This window comes from Polyodon spathula, chromosome 8 (assembly GCF_017654505.1).
Source record: "Polyodon spathula isolate WHYD16114869_AA chromosome 8, ASM1765450v1, whole genome shotgun sequence".
In the NCBI taxonomy this organism is placed as follows: Eukaryota; Metazoa; Chordata; class Actinopteri; order Acipenseriformes; family Polyodontidae; genus Polyodon; species Polyodon spathula.
In genome coordinates this window covers 24,413,886-24,436,389 of record NC_054541.1, presented here as the reverse complement: position 1 = coordinate 24,436,389, position 22,504 = coordinate 24,413,886, and the positions used below count along the sequence as shown (strand labels likewise).

General features: G+C 38.9%; 1 protein-coding gene across 7 annotated transcripts in view; it reads right to left on the bottom strand.

Moving 5' to 3' along the window:
* Positions 1-9,708: 9,708 nt before the first annotated feature.
* Positions 9,709-22,504, bottom strand: part of LOC121319638 (putative uncharacterized protein DDB_G0282499) — a 48,587-nt gene continuing 35,791 nt past the window's right edge. For 3 of the 7 annotated variants that reach the window (XM_041257256.1, XM_041257255.1, XM_041257257.1), the window contains 3 exons: positions 16,230-18,929; positions 10,703-10,771; positions 9,709-10,425 (listed from right to left, as the gene is read on the bottom strand). In XM_041257256.1, the coding sequence (XP_041113190.1) occupies positions 10,739-10,771; positions 16,230-18,866 (2,670 nt within the window). In that variant the 5' untranslated portion in view covers positions 18,867-18,929 and the 3' untranslated portion in view covers positions 9,709-10,425; positions 10,703-10,738. The other 4 variants (XR_005950730.1, XR_005950731.1, XM_041257258.1 and 1 more) reach the window with 4 other exon arrangements.

The following is a 22,504-nucleotide window of genomic DNA, read 5'->3' as shown; positions in this document are numbered from 1 at the left end:
TCTGACTCGCGGACCAGATCTGAAGCAGCACTTTGATCCTGTTTTTTTATTGTTAATCACTACTGTCCCACACATCACTTGCCAGTTTGGAAAATGTTGCACAAATTCTGGTATTGTGGTAAATTGGTACAAGGCAATAGGATAATTATTTCTAATATTTATCAACTATGTAATTTATGGCAAACACTGGCGTGGATTTTTGCCTTCAAATTCATGTGCAGCAATGTTTATTTGCATATTTAGATAATTTCTCCGCCGTACTAAAAACAACAATTACTCCAGACCACTGTTTTCATGTTGCACTGCTATGGTCTTCTCTCACTGATCAACAAATGAGCACTGACACAAAACGAAATAGGCAGAGATTTGTGACTCATGCCAAAATGAAATCTTATCAGAATGAAAGCTCGGCCAGTCAAATGCAGTGATTATACTGATGTTAATGGAGGCCAGTAGCAGCTAACAGAAACAGAATGCAATGCTGAATGAAAGCGCATTTGAGAAACGTTGCACTAGTGGAGTGTGTGAGTGGGTGGTGTGACAAAGTGCTCGCCCCTGTGTATATTATCTGTTATGTTGGGTGTGGTTTGTTAAATGTTGGTGTATAGTCATTGGTACACGGGATATAAACGGGTCTGTAACACAAGTGTTTAAAATGTATATTTGTAGTTAGGCACGGGATTGTACATCACTATACTATACAGCACAATACTTGTTAATTTATAAACTCACCGTGTTTGTCAGTGTGCCTGTCCGTGCACTGTATTGTTAAGTATAGTCCGTTTTTGTTTGTCTCTTTTATTTTGGCGTAGAGTGCCGTGTCCTGCTTCTGTTTGTTTGTTTAAACCTTTTATTTACAATAAACCGGCACAAGCAGGCGCCATCATCATTTCATTTCATCCTGTCTGTTGTGTATTTCATTCCTTCCTGGTTCTGACAACGCCCACTTCGGCAGTCTATGTGATAGTGGAATGCAATCACGTTGGATGAAAAGCAAATTTAATAAGTCCTGGTACCCAGTACTGGAATCAAAATAAGTCCCGGTACGGAGTACCAGTGAGTACTGGCAAAATTTCACCCCTGCTTACACATATGAATAAGCAATCTACAGAAAATATTATTGCTGGGTAGGAAAGCACTTTTTTCTAGAAAATATTGAAAGCCTGTTTTGAGATACCAGCCCTTTTTAGATAGTTATATGAATTAAACAGGTTTTTTTTAAAATGTCAAATTGTATTTTACAGACAAAAAGTTTTTTTTTTTTTTTTTAAATAATTCAGTATAAAAGCTTTGCAAGTTGGGTCCAAGATTTAAAAATCTTACAAAAATCATGTAGCATATAACTACACATGTAGTAAATTCAGCCTTGGGTTTTTTTCTTTTCTGTGTGTAAGGGGGTTGTGTGAAATGCTTAATTTATAAAACTGCTGTTATTTTCCACACTTCCTATATACAGTGCCTATAGAAAGTCTACGCCCCCCAACTTTTTTCACATTTTGTTGTGTCAGTGCCTCACAGTTTCATGCATTTAAATGAGAATTTTTTTCCACTTATCTACACACCATACTCCACACTATTAAGGGGAAAAATACAAAACTGAAAGCTCATAATTGAATAAGTCTCCACCTGCTGAGTTAATACTTGGTGGAAGCACCTTTGGCAGCAATTACAGCTGTGAGTCTGTAGGGATAGGTCTCTACCAACTTTGCACACCTAGATTTGGCAATATATGACCATTCTTCTTTACAAAACTGTTCAAGCTCTGTCAAGTTCCTTGGGGAGCGTTGATGGACAGCAATCTTGAAGTCATGCCACACATTTTCGATTGTATTTAGGTCGGGGCCCTGACTGGGCCACTCAAGGACATTTAACTTTTTGTTCCTTTGCCACTCCAGTGTAGCTTTGGCTGTGTGCTTTGGGTTGTTATCATGCTGAAAGGTGAACTTCTGTCCCAGTTTCATCTTTCTTGCAAAGGGCAGCAGGTTTTCCTCAAGGACTTCTCTGTACTTTGCTCCATTCATTTTCCCTTCTATCCTGACAAGTGCCCCAGTCCCTGCTGATGAGAAACATCCCCATAACATGATGCTGCCACCACCATGCTTCACAGTAGGGATGGTGTTCTTTGGGTGATGCACTGTTGAGTTTGCGCCAATCATAGCGCTTTGCATTTAGGCCAGAAAGTTCAATTTTAGTTTTGTCAGACCACAAAATTTTTTGCCACATGGCTACGAACATGAAAAGCTATCCCACTGTTGGGAATGAAGAAAAAGAGCGGCCGTGTCCACGGCCAACCCAGGAAGGGGAAGCCCACATTTCCAAAGCCCAAGAAAGAGCTGCCCCAGTCTCCAGTGACTGAGGGAGAGCCGCACCAGTCTCCTGTGACTGAGGGAGAGCCGCACCAGTCTCCAGTGACCGAGGGAGAGCCGCACCAGTCTCTATTGACCGAACGAAAGCCGCACCAGTCTCTATTGACCGAACGAAAGCTGCACCAGTCTCTACTGACCGAAGGAAAGCCGCACCAGTCTCCAGAGAGAGAGGGAGACTACCTGCTGCTCCTGCCTCCATTGCCGGAGGGAGACTGTCTGTTGCTCCCGCTTCCACCGCTAGAGGGAGACTGCCTGCTGCTCCCGCCTGCACCACCAGAAGGAGACTACCTGCAGCTCCCACCTCCAGCTGCACTCCTCGAGGATCAGCTCCCACCATTGCCTCCCAGGGATCAACTCCTGCATGAACCTGCAAAACCTGCACTGCCTAGGGCTGGTGAGCCTGCACCGCCTTGGACAGCAGAGCCTGCAAAGGCCGGGAAGGCTTGCTCACCATCTCCTGGGGATGCCAGATTGCCATTGCCTGGGGATGCCTGCACATCACAGCCCGGGATTGTCTGACAGTTGTCACCGCCAGGGTTTACTGTGGCTCTCAAAAGTATTCACTGTATTGTGTCCAGCTGCAGCATTTGCGCTGGGGCAGGAGCACAAAAGAAGGGAGCCACCTGCTGCACAGAAGCAGGGACAGGTGAAGAGACCACCTCCACTTGCAATAGTTGCACTGCTAGGATTGCCCAGGCTGTTGACAGCATTGCCGCTGTCCGCATTACAGCTGCCAGCGTTGCCACGGGTAGCAGTTCCACTGCCACAACCACCTATGCAGGAGGAGCCAGCCTTTCCACTGCCAGAGAGCCCTAACCTTGCACATCACTCGACTGCTTTTACCAGATGAGGCACTTGGGGACTCCCCTGAGAGTACAGAAGGGTTTTCTCGGCTTAAAGGTGAGTTTCATATTCTTAATTATGTCAGTACCAGATTCCAGGGTAATTTGGGCCAATGCCCAGTTTCTTATCTTATGCTGTCCAGATGTAACATTAACATTCCTTTCAAAAGGCATAGTGAACTCATCCTGAGGCATCCAAAAGTTAAAGAATATGCTAGTCCTTATTTCTACAGATATTAATTAAGTCATTTAAATGCATAAAATATGTTAGTCCCATTAGTTATAAAGTCCACTGGTTAAATGGATATATCAAACCCAACTCATATAAACCTCCTAAATGTTTGATGCCAATATTATTGATAATATAACACTCTTCAACACGTGTGCTCTTAGCATTGTAAAACTGGAGACTGAATACTGGTCCCCAGTTGAACTTCTTGTAAAGTTAATCAAAAATTGTTTATTCAGGAATCACAATGCAAACAGGAACAAAGCAAATGAAAGGTGATCCATCAGTGATCTCACATACAAGTCTCAGTTGATTGTGTTCTGAGCTGGCAACAGTGTAGATGTTATTTACTTCTGAGCCAAGCTGAGCTTTCATGGAATCAGAGATGTTTTTTTTTTTTTTTTTTTTTTTCTGAGCCGTCATGGCACAGAGATATTAGATTCTGAGCCGCCATCAGTGTAGATGTTAGTTTCAGAGCTAAGCTTACCCAACCTGACCAAAGAAATTACTTTGTACAGCACAGATATACAGCTAGCTGACGTAATTTCCTAGACCAAATTTGGTTTAATTTCCCTAGCATGATGCGAGACAAAGCACATTAAAAGTTACTTAAAATTTGTTTTTCTTCTTCACTTTACCAATGTCAGAAGAAACCCAGATAACAAAAAGTTACATTTAAAAACAATGACATGAGTTTTGCTCACTTCTCATAGGCAGCAAAGCGCTATTCCCACGCATAACAAGGTTGAACAACAACAGTGATGATTGCAAACTGCTGATGTACACCAGCTATGTACAGCTTAATTTCAAGACTTCATTAACCCTGCGTTGATTCAGAGCCTGCGTTAAACACAGGAAAATCACACAATGTTTATAGGCAGTTTCGATGATTTCTTTACCATTTAAATGGGAAGCATAAGTAACATTAGTATAATGGAAAAGGAACAAAGGCTGATGAAACAAGAAGGGCTTGTGCAATTTAACTGGAACAATGTGTACACTTCCCCACTCAAGGTGTGTGGTTATCAGAAAAAGCTTATTTGTTCCTATAGTGTGTTATTATGCGTTCTTACCTATAGTTATAGTTTAACGAAAGGAAATGGTTTTAGAACCAGTTTCAATTGGTTTGGTTATGGTTTGTATATAGGCTCAAAACAGCTTATTAAGCAGAAACTATTTATGAAAAAAACAAAAGTGTTATCTGTCCCGAGGTCACAGCTGCACCGAGTTACGAAAAGCCAGTCACGCCCTACAAGGCCAGGGCAATACAGAGGCAAAAATCCTTACAACTTGATTTTCTTTCAGTATTTCTGCATATTCAGGTGTGGTGTTTTTTGTTGTTGTTAAGGATGAGCCATTTAAAATATTGACATAATACCATTGCATTTAATATTTTGAGGCTCTTGACAGAGTGAAAAACAAAAACAACGTGGTTAATTCATAGCAAGGCCAAGATGAACAGGTAATGTACTTAATTGTATACTTTACCTCTCTAGGAAACTTTACAGTACTATATATATATATAATATAACCATGAAATGTATATATATAAATATAATATATATTTATTGTACTTTACAGTTATGATTTTTTTATGTTATAAAAACAAAACGTATACAAAAGTAAAACAATAAATAAGTAACTATATTATTAGGTAATTAATAGTTTAAAATTTCTTACCACGTAATATAAAGGAATTCTCAAAAATATGGAAAAGGTTTACACCAAGGTACACCTTTCTGCACCTTATAACTATAGCCACCAAGCACTGTACATGCCGTCTTGTTCACTAAAGCCGTATCCACACTGGATATGAGCGAATAATTTAGAAGTCACTGCAATCAAATGGGAGAATGCACACCAGCAGTGAGCGATGCGAGTGACATCGCTTTGGGAACATTTTTCATAACTAAAATAGAACCTATTCGCACAACTGGAATGAAATTGACCAATCAGAAGCAATGTTAACACCCCTGACACACATCAAACACACACCTCAAAACACGTGGTCCTACTATTCTAAACGTTATAAAACAAAGCCAGCAATATGTTTCTATTCTATGTGACACATCCCAACATTACCAAGCTCATACATAGTTCTGAAGATTTAAGCCATACTTATAACCCTAACCTTTTAAAAGGAAAAACTAAATAAAAGTAAATAATAATACAAGGTAAGTGGTGACCTACACATAATAATCAATCAATCAATCTTTATTTTACATAGCGCCTTTTATAGTGGAATTTGTAAAGGAAACACAATTGAGATTGCAGTAAGTTGTATATATAAATGTATAACAATAAAATAATTGTGTTGAAAATATCAGTTCAAATATACTACTATTGTCCAGCTTTTTCTGACAGCTGGAGATGTACCGGGCTTCAAATCAGACTGCTACTACTACTGGTACCATGTAAAATAAAAAGAGAAAAATACTACAACTTTACAATAACTACTACTAATAATAATAAAAATAAAACTGTTGGATATATAGGGATGTCCAATAACTCTGATCTGTAGATTTTACAAGTCCAACCTTTATTTTACAACAGAGTTGCCGGAGGTCAGGGTAGTAAACTTTTATCAAAACAAGTCAGAGTCACTATCATTCGAGTCAGAGTCCTTGTCACTATCATTCGAGTTCATGTCTCATTTCTCTTTTGAGCTAGAAGAGCATCACCTTCCTGTTTCAGCTTGGGTATAGTTGCATTGCTTGTTTCACGTTCCATTGCCCCCCCTGGATTTATATATATATATATATATATATATATATATATATATATATATATATATATATATATATATATATATTACACAGTTGTAGTCAAAGGTTTACATACCCCAATGGAAATGTATAATTTCTCAAAAACAAATAATTATAGTAGAAATCTTTTGTAGCAAAAGTTTTGCTTTTGTGGATGAGGAAAAAAGTTACAAGAAATTGATGTCTATAATTATTTCTTTCAGCAACTTCTTTCTGCAAAACTCCAAAAATGCTAATTCAAAAGTATACCCTTTGATGCTTTGATAGTATTGTCTATAACAATGGTGTCAAACATCCAGCCCACGGAATATATTTTTTATTCACTAGAATACAGCTTAAAAAAAAAAAAAAAGAAAAAAAGTGCTGGGACAAACATAAAAGAACTAACGTTTTTTCATGTGTATTCAAAGACAAAAAACAAATGTCTGTATCCGTCAGAAATGATTTTATCTGTGTGAAATTTTAATATATATATATATATATATATATATATATATATATATATATATATATATATATATATAGTTGCGGAAGCCGGCAGCGAGATTTACTCTGCTGGAGACCATGCTTGTTTCCCTCACTGCTGCTGTGAGAGAAGGGGGGCATGGGGCATTGGCAGGCATGGAGCATTTGGGGGCATTCTCCTGGTGTGCCCTGACTGTCAGCTAAGACCAACCCAAGCGTTGCTGTTCACTCCGTTTGCTAAATAAAATAGCTTTCTATTTTGGAAGATACAAGTTGCACGCTTGGATTCTTACCGCTGCTACAACCGTGTTCCGTTTCTGTCTGCAGTACTATGATACAGGTCATACTTGCAAAACTCGTATATTAATCAACGTTTTAATTCTTTCACGATGCAATCCTAGCAATCCTAAAAACAGTGAGTAAATATTGTTTATATTGTACAACGCCGTCTTTTTAACGTGTTTTATTTCAAGTGTTCGTTCAAGTTAAAAAACAATGTTTTTACTTTATAAAAACGCGTCTATGACCACTTTGTTTATTGCCAAGACACAACAAGGGCAGTGATTAGTTAAAAAAAAAAAAAAGTGTTTTTACTTGAAATACACACACGATTTAACAAAGTATTGCTTTCTTTGTTTTTTAGTTAATTCACAAGGGTAAAGTAAGGCCTTTCTTAATTCTGGAATATTTTTCAACTTTAATACAGTGCTACATATAATGGCTTTGATAAAGTTTTTAAAACGAATATCCAAACAAATATCTAAGTCTTGAACGAATATCCAAACATGAAAATCCATGTTCGTCCCAGCACAACAACAACAAAAACTGAAAATATAAATAGATAGCCTACTGACCAATTTTTTATTTAGCACAAAGTTAAAGGCAAAGAAGATAAAGTATTGACTGCTTCTGCTGCTCCTGATACCTGGAACCTTTGCTTGAACCAGCACATCAGCATCTGGATCAAATATCTGGGCTGAGGATGTCTCAAGTATCGAGTTAAGTTGAGAATAACATTTTGATTTGTTAATATTCATGACGGAGAAAGATTGCTGCTTCTCAAGACGCTATTTTGGCAGCATTTCTTCAAGAACTCTCCGTCTGAAAATGGTTTTGAAGAAACAGCTATTTTGTGAGCAATCAGGCTTGCCTTAACAGCAGCATCAAACATCAGTTGGTGCTTTTTCAGTGACTGTGAATTTTTATCTTCATATACTGTTCCTGTATATTTATCATATTTCTTGCCATGGTTTGCTTCATAGTGTCTTTTAATGTTGTATTATTTCACAACAGACACATGTTGCTTACAAATAGAGCACATTGGCTTTCCATTCATGCCCTAAAGAAATACGAAATTCTCTTGAAACACATAGCACTCTTGTTCCACCTTTCTCTTAATGGATAAAGACACAATGACACTTATCACTAGACCCTTGTTCTGGTATCACTGGTGTAGTCTACTCGAACCAGCTGACGCATTGCTGTCTCACCCACGTGGTCGGCGATTGACATCAATCATAGCAACATGACAATTTGTGTTGCTCACACAAAGGTTTTGGGTTTTGAGTTCGCCTTTGTATTTTTATAACTGTCACCCGGCCCGCGCCCAACGCCAGGGTATCGGATTAGGCCCGACAAACGAAATGAGTTTGACACCCCTGGCCTATAAGGTGCTATACATTTAGAATCTAAGTCTAGAAGTCTAGAAAATGCTGGATTGTAGGTGAACATTCTGGATTATTGTTGTCATTACCAATAAATCAACATGGGACAAAGTAAAGAGCTATCTGAATTTCAACTAGTGTTTCTACTATCAAGAAGCACAAGACATGGTACTTTCACAACTCTCCCTCGGTCTGGAAGAAAGAAGGTTCTTTCATCAAGAACAAGTAGAAGAACTGTGAGGAACGTTAACAACAATCTGAGATTGACTGTCAAAGATCCTGAAAACAAAATGGTTGCAAGTGGGACAAGTAGGTTGAGTGAAATGGTGAAAGTCTCAAGCCAAGAAAAAAGTCACTCTTAGGAAAACATCACAAGGACAATCGCTTAAAGTGTGCAAAACGGCATTTGAATGATGGGTATGAGTTCTGATCAAAGGTTTTGTGGAGTGATGAAACACAAAATCGAGCTATTTGGTCACACTGATAGTCATTACGTTTGGAGAAAGTCTGCCAAGGCGTACAAAGAAAAGAACATCATACCTACTGTCAAGCATGGAGGTGGTAATATCCTTCTGTGGGGCTGTTTTTCCTCTAATGGCACAGGAAATTTAGTTCCGATACATGGTAAAATGGATTCCATAGCATACCAAACAATATTGGACAATCATCTGAAACCCAAAGCAGTATTTTAGCTTCCGACCCCTGCAGCTTGTTTTTGCTGGTTCTCCAGATGGCCACGGAAAACCTAGCAAAGTATAAAATAAACTAAGCACTTCTGAATCTTGTCCTGTGACTAAGAAAGGTTAAAAATTAACAATTATTTTGTAAAAAAATCACATTTAAAAGAGTTCAGCATCTCAGAGCTAAAATTAAACAAGCGGGCCAGACTTCTACAGTCAGTAAAAACATTTAATTGATTCTGTGCTTGCGAATACAACATAAATTGCTGCTGTCAATACTGAACTTACTGAAACTTCAGTAGGCAAGTTGGGGTCACTCAATGATATGAAAACTTGTCTCCTAAGACACTACATGTTTAACATCTGGGTTTTTATACCCGAGCACAATGGGTATGATTGGGGACATTATTTTCCTGTATTGTAGCAGTTGATTAACAATCAGCTCATCTTTAATGAAGGGCAGGACATTTGAAAGGATAACTTTAGGTGACATGGGAAGCTAAAGGCAAGACGCTGACAAAACTCTTTGACCCATAAGCCTTCAACAGTCCTGTTCACAAACAGTTCACTGCTAAGAAAAATGATGATGGCACACCACTCACTCCTCACAAACCCTTCCCACAATCCTCCACGAGAGAGAGAAAAAGAAAGAAACTTTGCACTATAATGCAATGCACTTTATTTTTGTAGACAATGTTCTGTAAAAATAAACAAAAAAAACAAAAAAATGAATTTAACAAAGTATTGGTCACAAAAAAGATTTGCAATGTTGCACACAATTATATGCATTTTGTTGAAAAAAAAAAAAACAATTAAACAAGACAAATAAAAATCAAAGTCAAAACAAACAATAAGGCCAAGTAAACACTTCTCGGACTGGTTCCTAGCTAATACTATTCCATTGAAAATCATAAAAAAATAATAAATGTTTACTAGAAAGCAAACACTAATCTTTACATTTTGTAACATTATAAACTGATTTATACATTTCCAGCTGGAAAAAAAAAAAAAAAAAAATAAATCAGCAAGACCACAAAGCAACACTTCAAAAAAGGTCCCGAACACCTTGCACTCATTTAGATATACACAGTATACATGAATACATATATAGTTCTTGCAGACCTTCAGGTTTCAGATACTTAACACACGAGCAACATAATCCCCAGTTAATCTGTAGAAAATGCATTTGGCATCAGTCAATTAGTTTATTTCCAGTGCTCAGAACACTGCACATGTAAGATCAATCGGATACATCAAGCTACATGATCCTTGTTTTCCTTTTCCATATATTTTTTTTTGTACTCTAGAAAAGTACAGTTGGCAGGTGTTTTACCAAGGTCAGAGCTAGCAGGAGATTTAGAGGGAGTTTGGTCTTCTACAGGAGTGCCAATATCATTGTTCTGTATCCAGTAACCTATTGAAAAAATAAACCACAAAAACACAATTTGAACAAACCAAAAAAACTGTACGTCTACTACTTTCACATGACATCACCTAATTTCATGTAAAAACACACTTAACCAGAAATGTAACCTTGTGTACAAACAACAAAGCAAAGCAAGAATTAAAAGAGTATTAGGCATTAGTTTTCAAAAAGCAAAGACAAATGACGTAGGAACATTTTTTAGTTGTTGTCTGTATAGTGTGCATACTAACTCTTCAGCAAGTGTGGGTGATGATGACAGTCTTACCTTTGACTTTCCAGGGCAGTGTCTTTGGGCTGCGTTTCAACATTGAAGTTGCTTTTGAGCTTCCCGTCTCTATAACAGAAACAGATCTAATGAATGATTTTGTTTCTTTGAGACAAAATTAAACATCACAAATATAAATATATAAGTACAAATTATATGGAAAAAATCTAAAATGCATTTTGACAACATTTCAGTTAAAAATGAATGTCAGTCCTGCTGATGTTAAGATAATTTAAAACAGGTCTAACCTTCACTATAAATGCCACACTACTACATTGCATTTAGATCTGTGGTACTGACATGTGATTCTTTCAGTTCAGTATAATTTCAATGATTCAGGCAAATAGTGTAAACAAAATGTAATGCAGATCAGTGCGTTACAAGGAAGCTAGTGTTCAAACAAAAACTGCAGTACAGTCGCCACCACTTACACCGTACAGGGTTATTTCAGGCAGCTGTTTAAAAATCGGACAAATAGCGTATGCCATTTGCATTCCCATTGATTTCAATAACAAAAGGCATCTTTCATACCGTGTTAAGCACACCGTATATTTCGGGCAAACTCAGCTGTTTGATCTCGTTATGTGCTCTTCAGTGGCGGCTGGCGAGGTCTGTGGCATGGGAGGCGGGAGCGCGAGTGGAGAATCAGCACTCTAACTCAAAGTTAAAAAAGCAGACAATTTGAATAATAATAAAAGAGCTCCTCTCCTACCTCCCTAATTACTAAGGCTTCTTCCAAATATATTACTAGTGAATTAAATCTGTCAAGTTCAAAATTCCAATTGCATCTAGCTCACTCTGTATCTCTCGATTTCTCTCACTGTTCCGCGCTCTCTCTCACTGTTCTCAATCCTCGCTCTTTGGCACTTGTGCAATACAGGGTTGGTGGTGCTGTCTCCCTGTACTAAAAAAAATAATGCGCTTAATCCAATAAGAGAACGCTTTCAAGCACCATGTGTCTCGTGCAATTTCAATGGGAAAAAACCGAGATAGGCAAAGCCCATGGAGGAAGCGCCACCATTAGAATTTCACCTACAGAGGGTGATATATTGCTTGCAATCTCTATTTTTGTACTGTTAACACACACACACATATACACTTGTATCATTAATTGTACTATACATAAAATATATATATATATATATATATATATATATATATATATATATATATATATATATATATATATATATATATATATATTCAGTCTGGGGAAGGGGATGGGAGTACTCTGTAAATAATGTGCGGTTGTAAACTGTTATTCTTGTTCAGATCTGTTAGCGTTCTCTGTGTTTTGGTGCTTGTATGACTTAGAGCTGAAGTCTGTGTGTGAGTGCATCACTGAGGGGAGTGGGAACAGGTTGAGCAAGTTAACAGAGGTTGAGTTTGTGAGCGAGAGGAGAGGAATGAGAGCCATTGTTCACTAAAAGCTAAAAAAATAATAAATACGGCGGTTTCCTACTGCTTTGAATTGCAGCTGTTCAGTCTCATTACATCCGGGGAAACTCTGCAGCTCAGGGCTACAATATGTAAATAAATCCTGTTCGCCTGCTTGTCGTATCAACTTAACCCTCCATCTCAATTTCCCGTCTGTCACTCAGCAGCGAATGCACACATCTACATAGCAGACGGCTACACTGTCACAAGCATTAATACCCTGTATCTTTCTAAACAAGGGATTTAGGGGAACTCCCTAATAAAAGCTGAATCTCAAAACAATTATAGTACAGTAATTGTTACAGCTGTGTATAATAGTATTTAAAAACAGGATTCGTTTATGCGCCTTTTTGCATTCATAGGTTTTAAAACATCTTTTTTATCAGTGTAATGAGTGTCTTAAAGATTTTTAACCATATACATGCTTGTTTGTTTTGAGTACTGTACTGGCGATTGGGGGACATTTTGAACGTCAGGTTATTCTGTGGAAGTTTATACCGTCCACGTTAACAGAAACAGCTTATATCGAATCACGTTAAAACAGAAGCGCCCGTTCTAAGCAGTGGTGACTGCACTTACTTTGATCAACAGCTCCCACAGCACTCCTTTCCTTTTTTAAATCTGCATTGTCTTTAAAGTTGAACAAATCAGACAAGGTTTCAGGCCAAAGCTTGAACTCCAATATTTTCTTTTCTTTCAAGGCTGGAGCATCAGAAGGCAGATCTTTTCCAGTGGAGGGGCTCTTGCTCTCCGATTTACCCTGCTCTTTAACATCTAGAAGACTGGGGGGCCGCTTTGGTTTCCTAATTAAACTTCTGGGTGGCAGTTTCCTTTGATTAAGCTGTCCTGACCTCTTAGCTCGCTCACCATCCTTGAACTTAAGTTTTCTAAACGCCATTTTATTGGCTTCATAATTGGAGATTTGGGTTTTTCTAGAATCAGTTTTGGGAATCTCTTTTGAGATGCTGCCTTTTGAAGGATTTTCCTTATATACATAATGAACTGCCCTGTAAACCGATGTATTGGGTCTCACGCTTGCGTTTTCCACATTTGTGTGTGAAGATTGCTCACTGGAGTTATGCTTGCTTGGAATCCATTTTACCTTAAGGGAAGAGATTCTGGAATGCACCAAGGACTTATCAAAATGACCATCTTTTTTCACTCTGTGGTGCCCAGAACTGCCTGGTTTCCATTTATATTTTCCATCCAGGTTTTTAGAATCATGCTTCATTTCATGGTGCCTTTTCTTCTTTCTCTTTTTTGAATGCTCCTTGTAGCCACTTTCATTCTCAACATACTTTGCAGATTTTTTTTTTTCACCTTCAATCCTTTGCAAAGGAAGTTTTAAACTGATCAATTTAGGGGGTCGCATTCGGTTACTAAAGGGTCTTGGAATTTTAGGACCCAGAACTGCACCTTGAACGGACCTACTTGGCTGTTCAGACCCTTGTTTGTTTTTGGAACCAAACAATACCAGGTTCACCAGGTTCACTGTACTGTCATTTATAGTCACAGCTTGTTCAGCTGTCTTTGTTTTGGATACCACGTAATCTTTGGAATTGTCAGCTTTTACATTTAGACGGTTTCCATGTTCCATTTTAGCACTCTTTGATTTTCCACATTTCAGATTTTCTTCTTCTCTCCTACGTTTTCTTTCATGACTTGGTTCACCTTTCTGTTGTTCAGAAACATCAACCCTGTGTTGAAGCCCCCCTGTAGTCTTCACTGGAGCCATGTCTGACTTCATGTAATGCTTACTGTTTCCTTCATGCTCCTTACTCATTTCAGAAGACTTACTGGCCTCTTGATCAGCATCATGATGCTTTAGTCTCTTCAGTGCACAGCTGTTCTCACTCAAGTCACCAGGTCTCTTTTTCTTCCACGGGAGCTCCAACTGAGCTAGCCTTTTGTGAAGACTCTGGCTTCCTGTCTTTGAATGCTTTAAGGGTTTCTCATTGCTGTAATCTGTGGAATCATCTGTAGAATTGTCAGTTTCTGAAGAAACCAATACCTTGCCTTTTTCATTTGTATTCTTCACAGCACCTAAATTACTGGGATTCCTGGACTCTTCTCCTATATCTGGTGTGGAGCCAGGCAGCTTGACTGTCAAATCATTTGGTATCCCTTTTTCTGGAGAGGAGTCTTCAGATGAAGATCGTATTGGAACATTTTCTACAGGTCGTTTGGGGGATTTATCGTCTAGTTCCAGGTTTATGTAGACAATCTCTCTATTTTTGGGAGTCTGGTTTAATTTAACCTTTTTTCTGCATGTGCACTTAGACTCACAGCCATTCATTTTACCTATCCAACAGGAAAGACAGCAGTAAGTTTCATCAGAAGTAGTTTCATACGCCATTGTTTTTAACACAGTAGTGGTACTAACCATCTCCCCTTGATTGCCATTTGTTTTGCAGACTTCATTAAAAAATGTCCTTGCATCCTGAGGTTCCAATACTTTTATCTGTGCATTAAATATTGGGTCGACAGGGTCACTGAGATCAACTGCAGTGTCGGTGAGATCAATTACAGTAGAAGATGTTCCATTATGTTCTTGTGATGAAGGTAGATCTAGATGATTCTCTTGTTCCTCACTATTAACTGACAAATCTTGACCCTTGTCTGCATGAAAGTCTGGCTCTGCATGTGTCTTTTGAAGTTTTGCAGTGTCAGTGTGATCAGCTACAGAAGATGTTTCAATATTTTCCTGTGTTGAATACAGATCTAAAGGGTCCTCCTGTTCCTCGCTATTAACCAACTCAGTCTCACTTGCATGAAGGTCTGGTTCTGCATCAGTCTTCTGAGGTTTCACTTCTTCACCAATACAGTCTCTTAAGTTCAGGGACAATAGGTTTCCACATTCTTCATCTATATCATCAAGGTGCTCATTAAGATTTAACCAAGATGACTTATAAACCAGATCAACTGATTCAGAAGCCCCAGGTTCCATAACCCGACATTGATCCGCTATTTTCTCGAACCACTCTGGCTTTACTTCATAAAACAAATGTTCTGATGCATCTGTTCGTACAGTTGAACAGTTGGCCTTGTCCTCCTCCTGCTGGCTGGTATTGGAATAATGCCAAAATGTATACATGGAAACCATAGCATTGTTTGCATTTTTGAAGTCTTTATAAAAGGCTTTACTTTCTCCACCCCAGTACAGATTTATTATAGTTTCCACAACACACATCTGTGATTGAAGAGGATCTTCAGATTTGTATAACGTTTCAATTAAAACTCTTAACTGTTTGAGAGACCATGAATTTACTGGTACAGTAGACAAATCAAAAGCATCAATTTTTGCATTCGATTCCAAGGAGGAAAGGCTTGAATGCATTTCAACGGCCCTAGTGTCACTCTGTTTGTTGTTTTTTTTTGTAGCAGATACTGGAACATTTTCTGAAATCTTGTCAGCTGGAGCTGATTGATCTTTTGTTACAGATACAAGAACATTGTCAGAAACTGAATTGGGAGATTGGGCGTCTGAGACAACTTGTGACATTGTGCAAATTGGAGCTTCTAAATCCTCAGTTATAGATACAGGATTGTCTGCAGTTATATTTTGAAATTGTGAATAGGAGACTACTTGTGAAATGGTGCATATTGGTACCTCCAGATCTTCATCAAGCCCTGGAACAGTTTCAGAAACTACACATTCGTTGCCATTTGATTGAACTTTCATATCTTCGGACATAGAGTCTGGAAACATTTCATCTATTATATCTTCTAAAGTTCCAGTATTAGAGTAAGCTACTGTAAAAGATGGTGCAGGCTCGCCTTGATCTTTTGTGACAGTTGTTGGAATATTTGCCTTGAAATTAGCTTCTGGTTTCAAATCAAAGTTTGTGTCTGCCAGGGAACAGACATTTGTAATTTTAAATGGTAAATCATTATCTGTTTTCTCAGATTCTGGTTTGTATGCAGTATCTGTGCATTGCTGCGATATTGGAGGAACAATTGCAACTTGTGGCTCGCTTGTTCTTGGCAAGCACGAGCCTAGTAAGAGCTTAGCAACCAAACCTTGTTTTAGATCCTTGTCTTCAGGAGAAGGTGACGCATTACCAACATTTGTATCCTTTTGGTTGCTTACCAAAGATGCAACTTTGGCTTGCTGTACATTCACATGCTCACTGTTCTCCTGAACCAAAGTAGTTGTCACGTTATTGGAACTATTTGCCTCTGTAGTGGATGGCTTTTCTGTTTGACAGTCAGTTTGTTGTGTAAAAATGCTGTGGATGGCCTCCATCACGTCATTTTGTAGTTGACTCCTCAAAGACAGATCCACTTGTTCGGCTGGACGGGTGTAAGCGGCCACTGTAGTATTTGTTATCGACTCCCCTACAGAAGTCTCACGATTAGTTTGCAGAAAAAGGTTATTCTCCTGGGCATTTACAGGAGGTTGCTGGCTGGCAGATTTAAGCAGAGTCTCTTTAGATAAAATAGTCTCTATTCGCTTAAGAATTGCAGAGGAATGCTGAGCTGTAAACCGCGCTATGTCTTTTTTGTTAATAAGCTGTCCAATTTGTTTAATGTTTCCAGCTTTTGTAGAGATACCTGGAGATGCATTCTGGGGAGTTGGTTGCAATGTTTGACTTCTGTCAGTCATGTGCTGTGTAAAGCAGGTTTGTGGTGGTGTGCTCCCACCAGAATGATTTCTGCCAATATAGATCACATTTTTAGCAACAAATCCTACTCCCCCAGAATTTTTTTTCACAGTCACCAAGAAGGCTTCTTCTTGTGCTTTTGGGTATGGAGGAGGTGAATGTTTTTCTTTGGATGTGGCATCAGCAGCAGATTGTTGACTGTTTTGATGAACTGATGAAACACTAGATTGTTTACTCTGCTGCAAAAGACCAGTCGCTGTAGGGTTAGATTCCAGAGGTCCATTGGTATTGTGGCTTTCTGGGCCTAGTAAAGACTTTTGGTTTGAATAATCAATGTTACCTACTTGGCAAGTCATTTCATTTCTTGCTGTCTCCGGAATATTTTCAACACCATTCCCATTGTGGTTTACTGGTCCTAGAGATGATTGCTTGCTTACAAGGTAGGCATGCTGTCCCAAATGGCTAGAGTTTGTAGTTGTAATGGGAAACTTCTGTGTCACCACCATATTCTGAGCACCATTTACATTGTGTTTTACAGGACCGAACTTGGCTTGTTGGTTTGAATGATAATTTTGCTGTCTATCCTGGAAAGATGTCATAACTGCAGCAGAGTTTTCTGTTGTAACAGGATTTTTAGGAATCACTGGGATACTGTGAGCGCCAGTTAAATTGTGTTTTACAGGACCAAGCAAGGCTTGCAGGTTTGTATAATAATTATTTTGTCCAACCCGGTAAGACTCCACAACCAAAGCAGAGTTTTCTGTTGTAACCGGATTTTTAGAACTCATCGGGATACAGTGAGCACCATTTACATTCTGGTTTACATGACAGAGCGTGGCTTGCTGGTTTGAATAACAACTTTGTTGTTTCATCTGGGAAGACGTCATCACAGGAGCAGAACTTCCAGGGGTATCAGGATTTTTGACAGTTTTGATATTCGGAGCAAAATTTCGATTGTAGTTCACAGGCATGAGTGAAGATTGCTGGTATGAATAATACATTTGTTGTCCCACTGGGACGGAAATCGAACCTGGAGCTGCGTTTCCAACTGGCATATTCTGAATACTGTCAGGACTGCAGTTCACTGGTCCTTGTGGGGATAACCTGTTTGTACAGTCATGCTCCATCTGGGTGGACACCGCAGCTGTTTTTTCATTCCTTATAGTATCGTATTTTGCCTGATGACCATTTCTATTGTGGTATTCTGATGCCAGAGAAGATTGATGGCTTGCATAGCAATGTTGTCCCACCTGGGCAGGGTTTACAGCTACTCCCCAATTGCTTGGCGTCCCTGGGCTTTTCTGAGTATCATTTCCATTATGGTGTCCCAGATAACTGTTTGTAAAGTAACTGTATTGTCCGACCTGGGCAGATGACACGGTTGGAGAATAAATTACATTTGTAACGTGACTGATTGGTGTTATTGTGACATTCGTAGAAACATTTCTATTGCTTCCAGAAGATTGCTGGGTTGAGAAGTAATTGGGTTGTCCATTCTGGGAAGACGGCAATCCGGACATGGAATTTCTATTTGTATAAATAAGATTACCTGATGCAACTGAAAGAGTCAGAGGATTATTTGCATTGTAGTTTACTAGTGATGAAATATTGTTTGAAAAGTAATTTTGCTGCCCCACATGGGAAGATGTCAATGGTCCAGAGTTTCCACCTGTAATATTCTGATTACTTGTAGTCACTGGAACGGTCATGTAATACAACCCACTTGGATAATGTGAAGTGCTCTCAGAACGTACTGGTTTGGAAGCAACATTGAACTTAGAACTTAGTTTTGCAAAAGCCTGGTGTGCAGACAACGATTCACTTGTTGGCCCTCTTTCACTGGCAATGGATGGTCTGTTTGTGTTCTGCATAGAAGACTCTGAAGCTGTACTCCCACAATGAAAGTTACTATTAACCTGAACATTGTTTGATGCTTGCCAGTTGTTGGTGGTGTTCTGAAGAGATGCTCCTGGTAACCCAGAAAAGTTCTCTGTTCCACCATCAAGTGGATTTGAAACAGGAACGAAGTTATTTTGAGTCAAGGTCGGTCTGGGGAAACAGTTCTGAGAAGATTCATAGGCTGCCTTTTGGTTATAGGGATACCACACGACAGGCCTGTGCATTGTGCTGGACTCCAATGATGTCACAGTAATGCTTCCTTCAGTTTGTTTACAAGCTAGAAAAGTCTGTAAAAAGAGAAAATAAATAAAGGTTACACACTCGCAAAATGTGGTTTTAGATTAGACGTAAATATAATTGCTAACACTATAATGCATTTAGGACTGTCAGGTGACAAACGTAACAAAATGTACATACAAACCAGGGGCCATATTCACAAAGAATTTACCACCTTTCTAAACATGTTACAGGACTACCAAGAAACAAAAGTGCATCAAGGAGCCGTTTTTAAAATAACCTGCCAAGTTATTTAAAAAAGCTGCCTTGCACAGTTGTAAATGTGGTGTATAAAAATTACTGTGACAGGCTGGTGAGTGGATAGAGGCCCAGAGACAGATTGCAGTTAAAAAAAAACAATACTTTTATTATAAATAAACACAAAATAAAAGGGCACAAGGGCCAAAACAAAGGTATTTAAGCACAAAAACACAAAGCAAAACTTACAGAAAAGGTTTCCAGGCTGGACGATGCCTTCACTGGACCAGAAAATTCAAAAACACAAAACAGTAAATGTGTTAGAAATGTTTAAAATGTTTAAAGAAATGTTTAATGGAACAATGCTGAGCGTGTTTTTGTGCTTGTATAACTTTCATGTAACCTTCTGATTTATTGTAAAGAGGAACTTAGCAGCTATGAAACTTATTTGAGGAAGTGTGCTAGGGCTTCGGCATGTCCCGGAATGTCCCAGTCGGACCGCAACCAAAAATCCCCTTGAGGTGGCTGAGACTGAGTTCCGCTATTCAAGCTTACAAAAATTGTGTACTGACAAGGACTCTGTATCAGATTCTCTGCAGACAGCTTTTGCATTCTGTGTGTCTGATCCTTTCTCGAGAAAGTGCTTTGGGTGAATAAAACTCTTAAACTTTTAAAGTAGTAGTTCACTGATTTTCAGATTTCCACCACAGTAAACCAAAAATCTAGCAAGCGCAACAGTTAGCTTGCTTCCTCAGCGCCCTCCTCTCCTTAATGGGAAGCTGAGGCCACCATGTCAGGTGACTGGAGTAATTAATGATCAATCAGCACCCAATCAACCCCAGCCACCTGAACACAATAAACCCAGGCAGGGAGGGGAATTTAACCCCATCCCTGCCAATCTGTAAAGGGCAGAGCTCTGCTCTGCCACAATGACCTACAATTTTTTAATGCCCCAAAACAAAAGCAAGCGATTACTTTATTACAGATTTAAACTTCTGTATTTGCTCCCACATCAGGTTTCTTTACCTACATCACTTCCAGTCAGCATCTCATGTGTTCTAGTACTGCATCTGTGCACCTACACGAACAGCAGAAAATGTGATGCCCAAGTATTTTGAGCTGCTATTGGTTAAGCTACTCTGCTGTCGGAGTGTTATTGTATTTGCAATAACCCTTTGCAGTCCATTTATTCAGCGCTTGTCAGGCGCGTTGGGTCAAATTTATTTTCACAAGCGCTGTTTATTTGACACGTGCTGTCTAAAAATTTTTTTTTCAGAGTAAAACAGGTTTAAAACGCGCTGAAATCACAAAAGGATACAGTACAAAAAACTACAGAAAAAAAACCACAGGAGCAAATAGCTAGCTATAATCCAAGTCTTCCTTGTTTTATCAGTACAAATAATGGACTAAATATAATCTTAGATTTAAATCTGTCTTTTTTCTTTTTATAATAAATTCACTACTTTGCGTACTTCTCGACTCCACATAATTGCATGGGCTCGGGACCGGCAACGATAATAGGTCTATAGGTACTTATACATGTGTATATGACTAGTTTTGATCAGACTCAATGCTATTTTTATTACAAGTAACTTAAAATACTGAACAAGTTCAGAAAAATAAACTTGAAATTCATTATATACTCAATGCAAACAACACTACTTTCTGGTAATGCACGTTTATGTAAAGTAAAATGATATAACAGCAGTGCTCGCGCCAATGGCCCCCTGAAATAAAAAATGTCCCGCTGAATTTCTCTTAACGCACCCGTGTGTCCCCCTCTCCGGACGCAATACCAATAAACAGCATTATAAATCACACACTTAAGGATTAGACACACAAATAACTTTGCAGTCAAAATAACTTATTTATCTAAAAATGGTTTGGTCCAGGATCAACTGTAACATGACAAAACAATTTATTGAAAACAAATGTACATCGCTCTTGAGTTCACTCGTGTCCAGAAACTGAAATAATGTGCCTGTCTTCAACTCCAGCACCACTTTACATGGAATCTGAAAAACCCTTGGCTGTTCTGGGTGAAGTTTGGAAACATATAGATGTAAAGCTTTTTACAGGACAATTTTTGAAATCTCGTTGAGAGTACAGAGATTAGCAGTGTTCGTTTCCTTGTCTACGAAAGAGAAACTGTACTCGAACCATACTTTAAGAGCAAGCTAGCAGATGTTTTTTCACTCCGTTCTAGACGTATACAGTTTCTTCAGATCTGTTCTTGAAGTTGGCTTTTTATGATTTACATAATTTAAGTCACAACAAGTAAAAACTTTTCACTTAAAAAAAAAAAAAAAAAAAAAACAACACACACACACACACACACCAACTGATATTGTTCAAAATTTGAAGATTACATAACATGGCTAGGTTTCATTTACAATTTCACTAAACAAAGTGTTTGTGAAAAAAAGGTGAAAACACTCCAGTGCAGTTCTCAAAGTAGTACTCCCTTGATATCCCCTATTTACCACAGTAAATGGAAGTTTTGTGAAAGCATCTGCGCGTCTCCACTCGCCCTCCGGCTGTGCGTCTGGTTCGTGGTCATTTTCCTCAGTAAGAAATATTTACTTCCCTGTCACTAGATTTATCAAAATCATCACCCAAACTGCTTTCGTCTGGTCTTTCTGCCTCATCCATCATCTGTGCAAGTTCTTCAGGCTGCCTTGACTTTCTCTATCTTCTGTGCACCATTCTCACTCTGTGCGTCTCAGTCTCCATCTGTTCAATTCAGCTTTGCTCAGCATGTACATGGTCTATTCGGCTGTCTCTGCCTTCTTTCCGATCAAAGACAATTAGGGAACGCCTCGCCTCGGCATTTTCCAGCTTAAACGCAACACATGCTGTGTTAGATAATGGTTTTCGGCAATGTCTGACAGAGTCCGACAATGGACCGGAAAGGAATTTTCATGATGTCGGACCAGGTCTGACATAGGACCGCAAAGGGTTAAAGGAAACCACCTCCCATATTTAGTGGTTAAGCCGCTAGCAGACTTGATTGATGAAACTGCATTAGGTGAAATTAAAGAACAGACTAATAAGTGTGTGTGATATGACTGGTGCGTGTAGGTGAGCAGAGGTCTTGCAGTGCAGTGTGTACAGTACTGTGTTGTAGTCCGAGCTGGCTTTCCCCTGTGCTGGGCCCCATCTAGGCTGTTGTAGTCTGGACTGGTTCTGATCCAGGCAGGCTGTGTGTAACAGTGATGTGGTCAAGACCAAACATACCGAGACCAAGACCAAGACCGAGACCGAGACCAAGACCAAACCCAATATATTTTTGTTGGGACAAAGCTTAAACTAAATACATTTTTGCTAGAACAACAACAACAACAACAACAACAACAACGATAATAATGTAATGTAACAACAGAAAAAT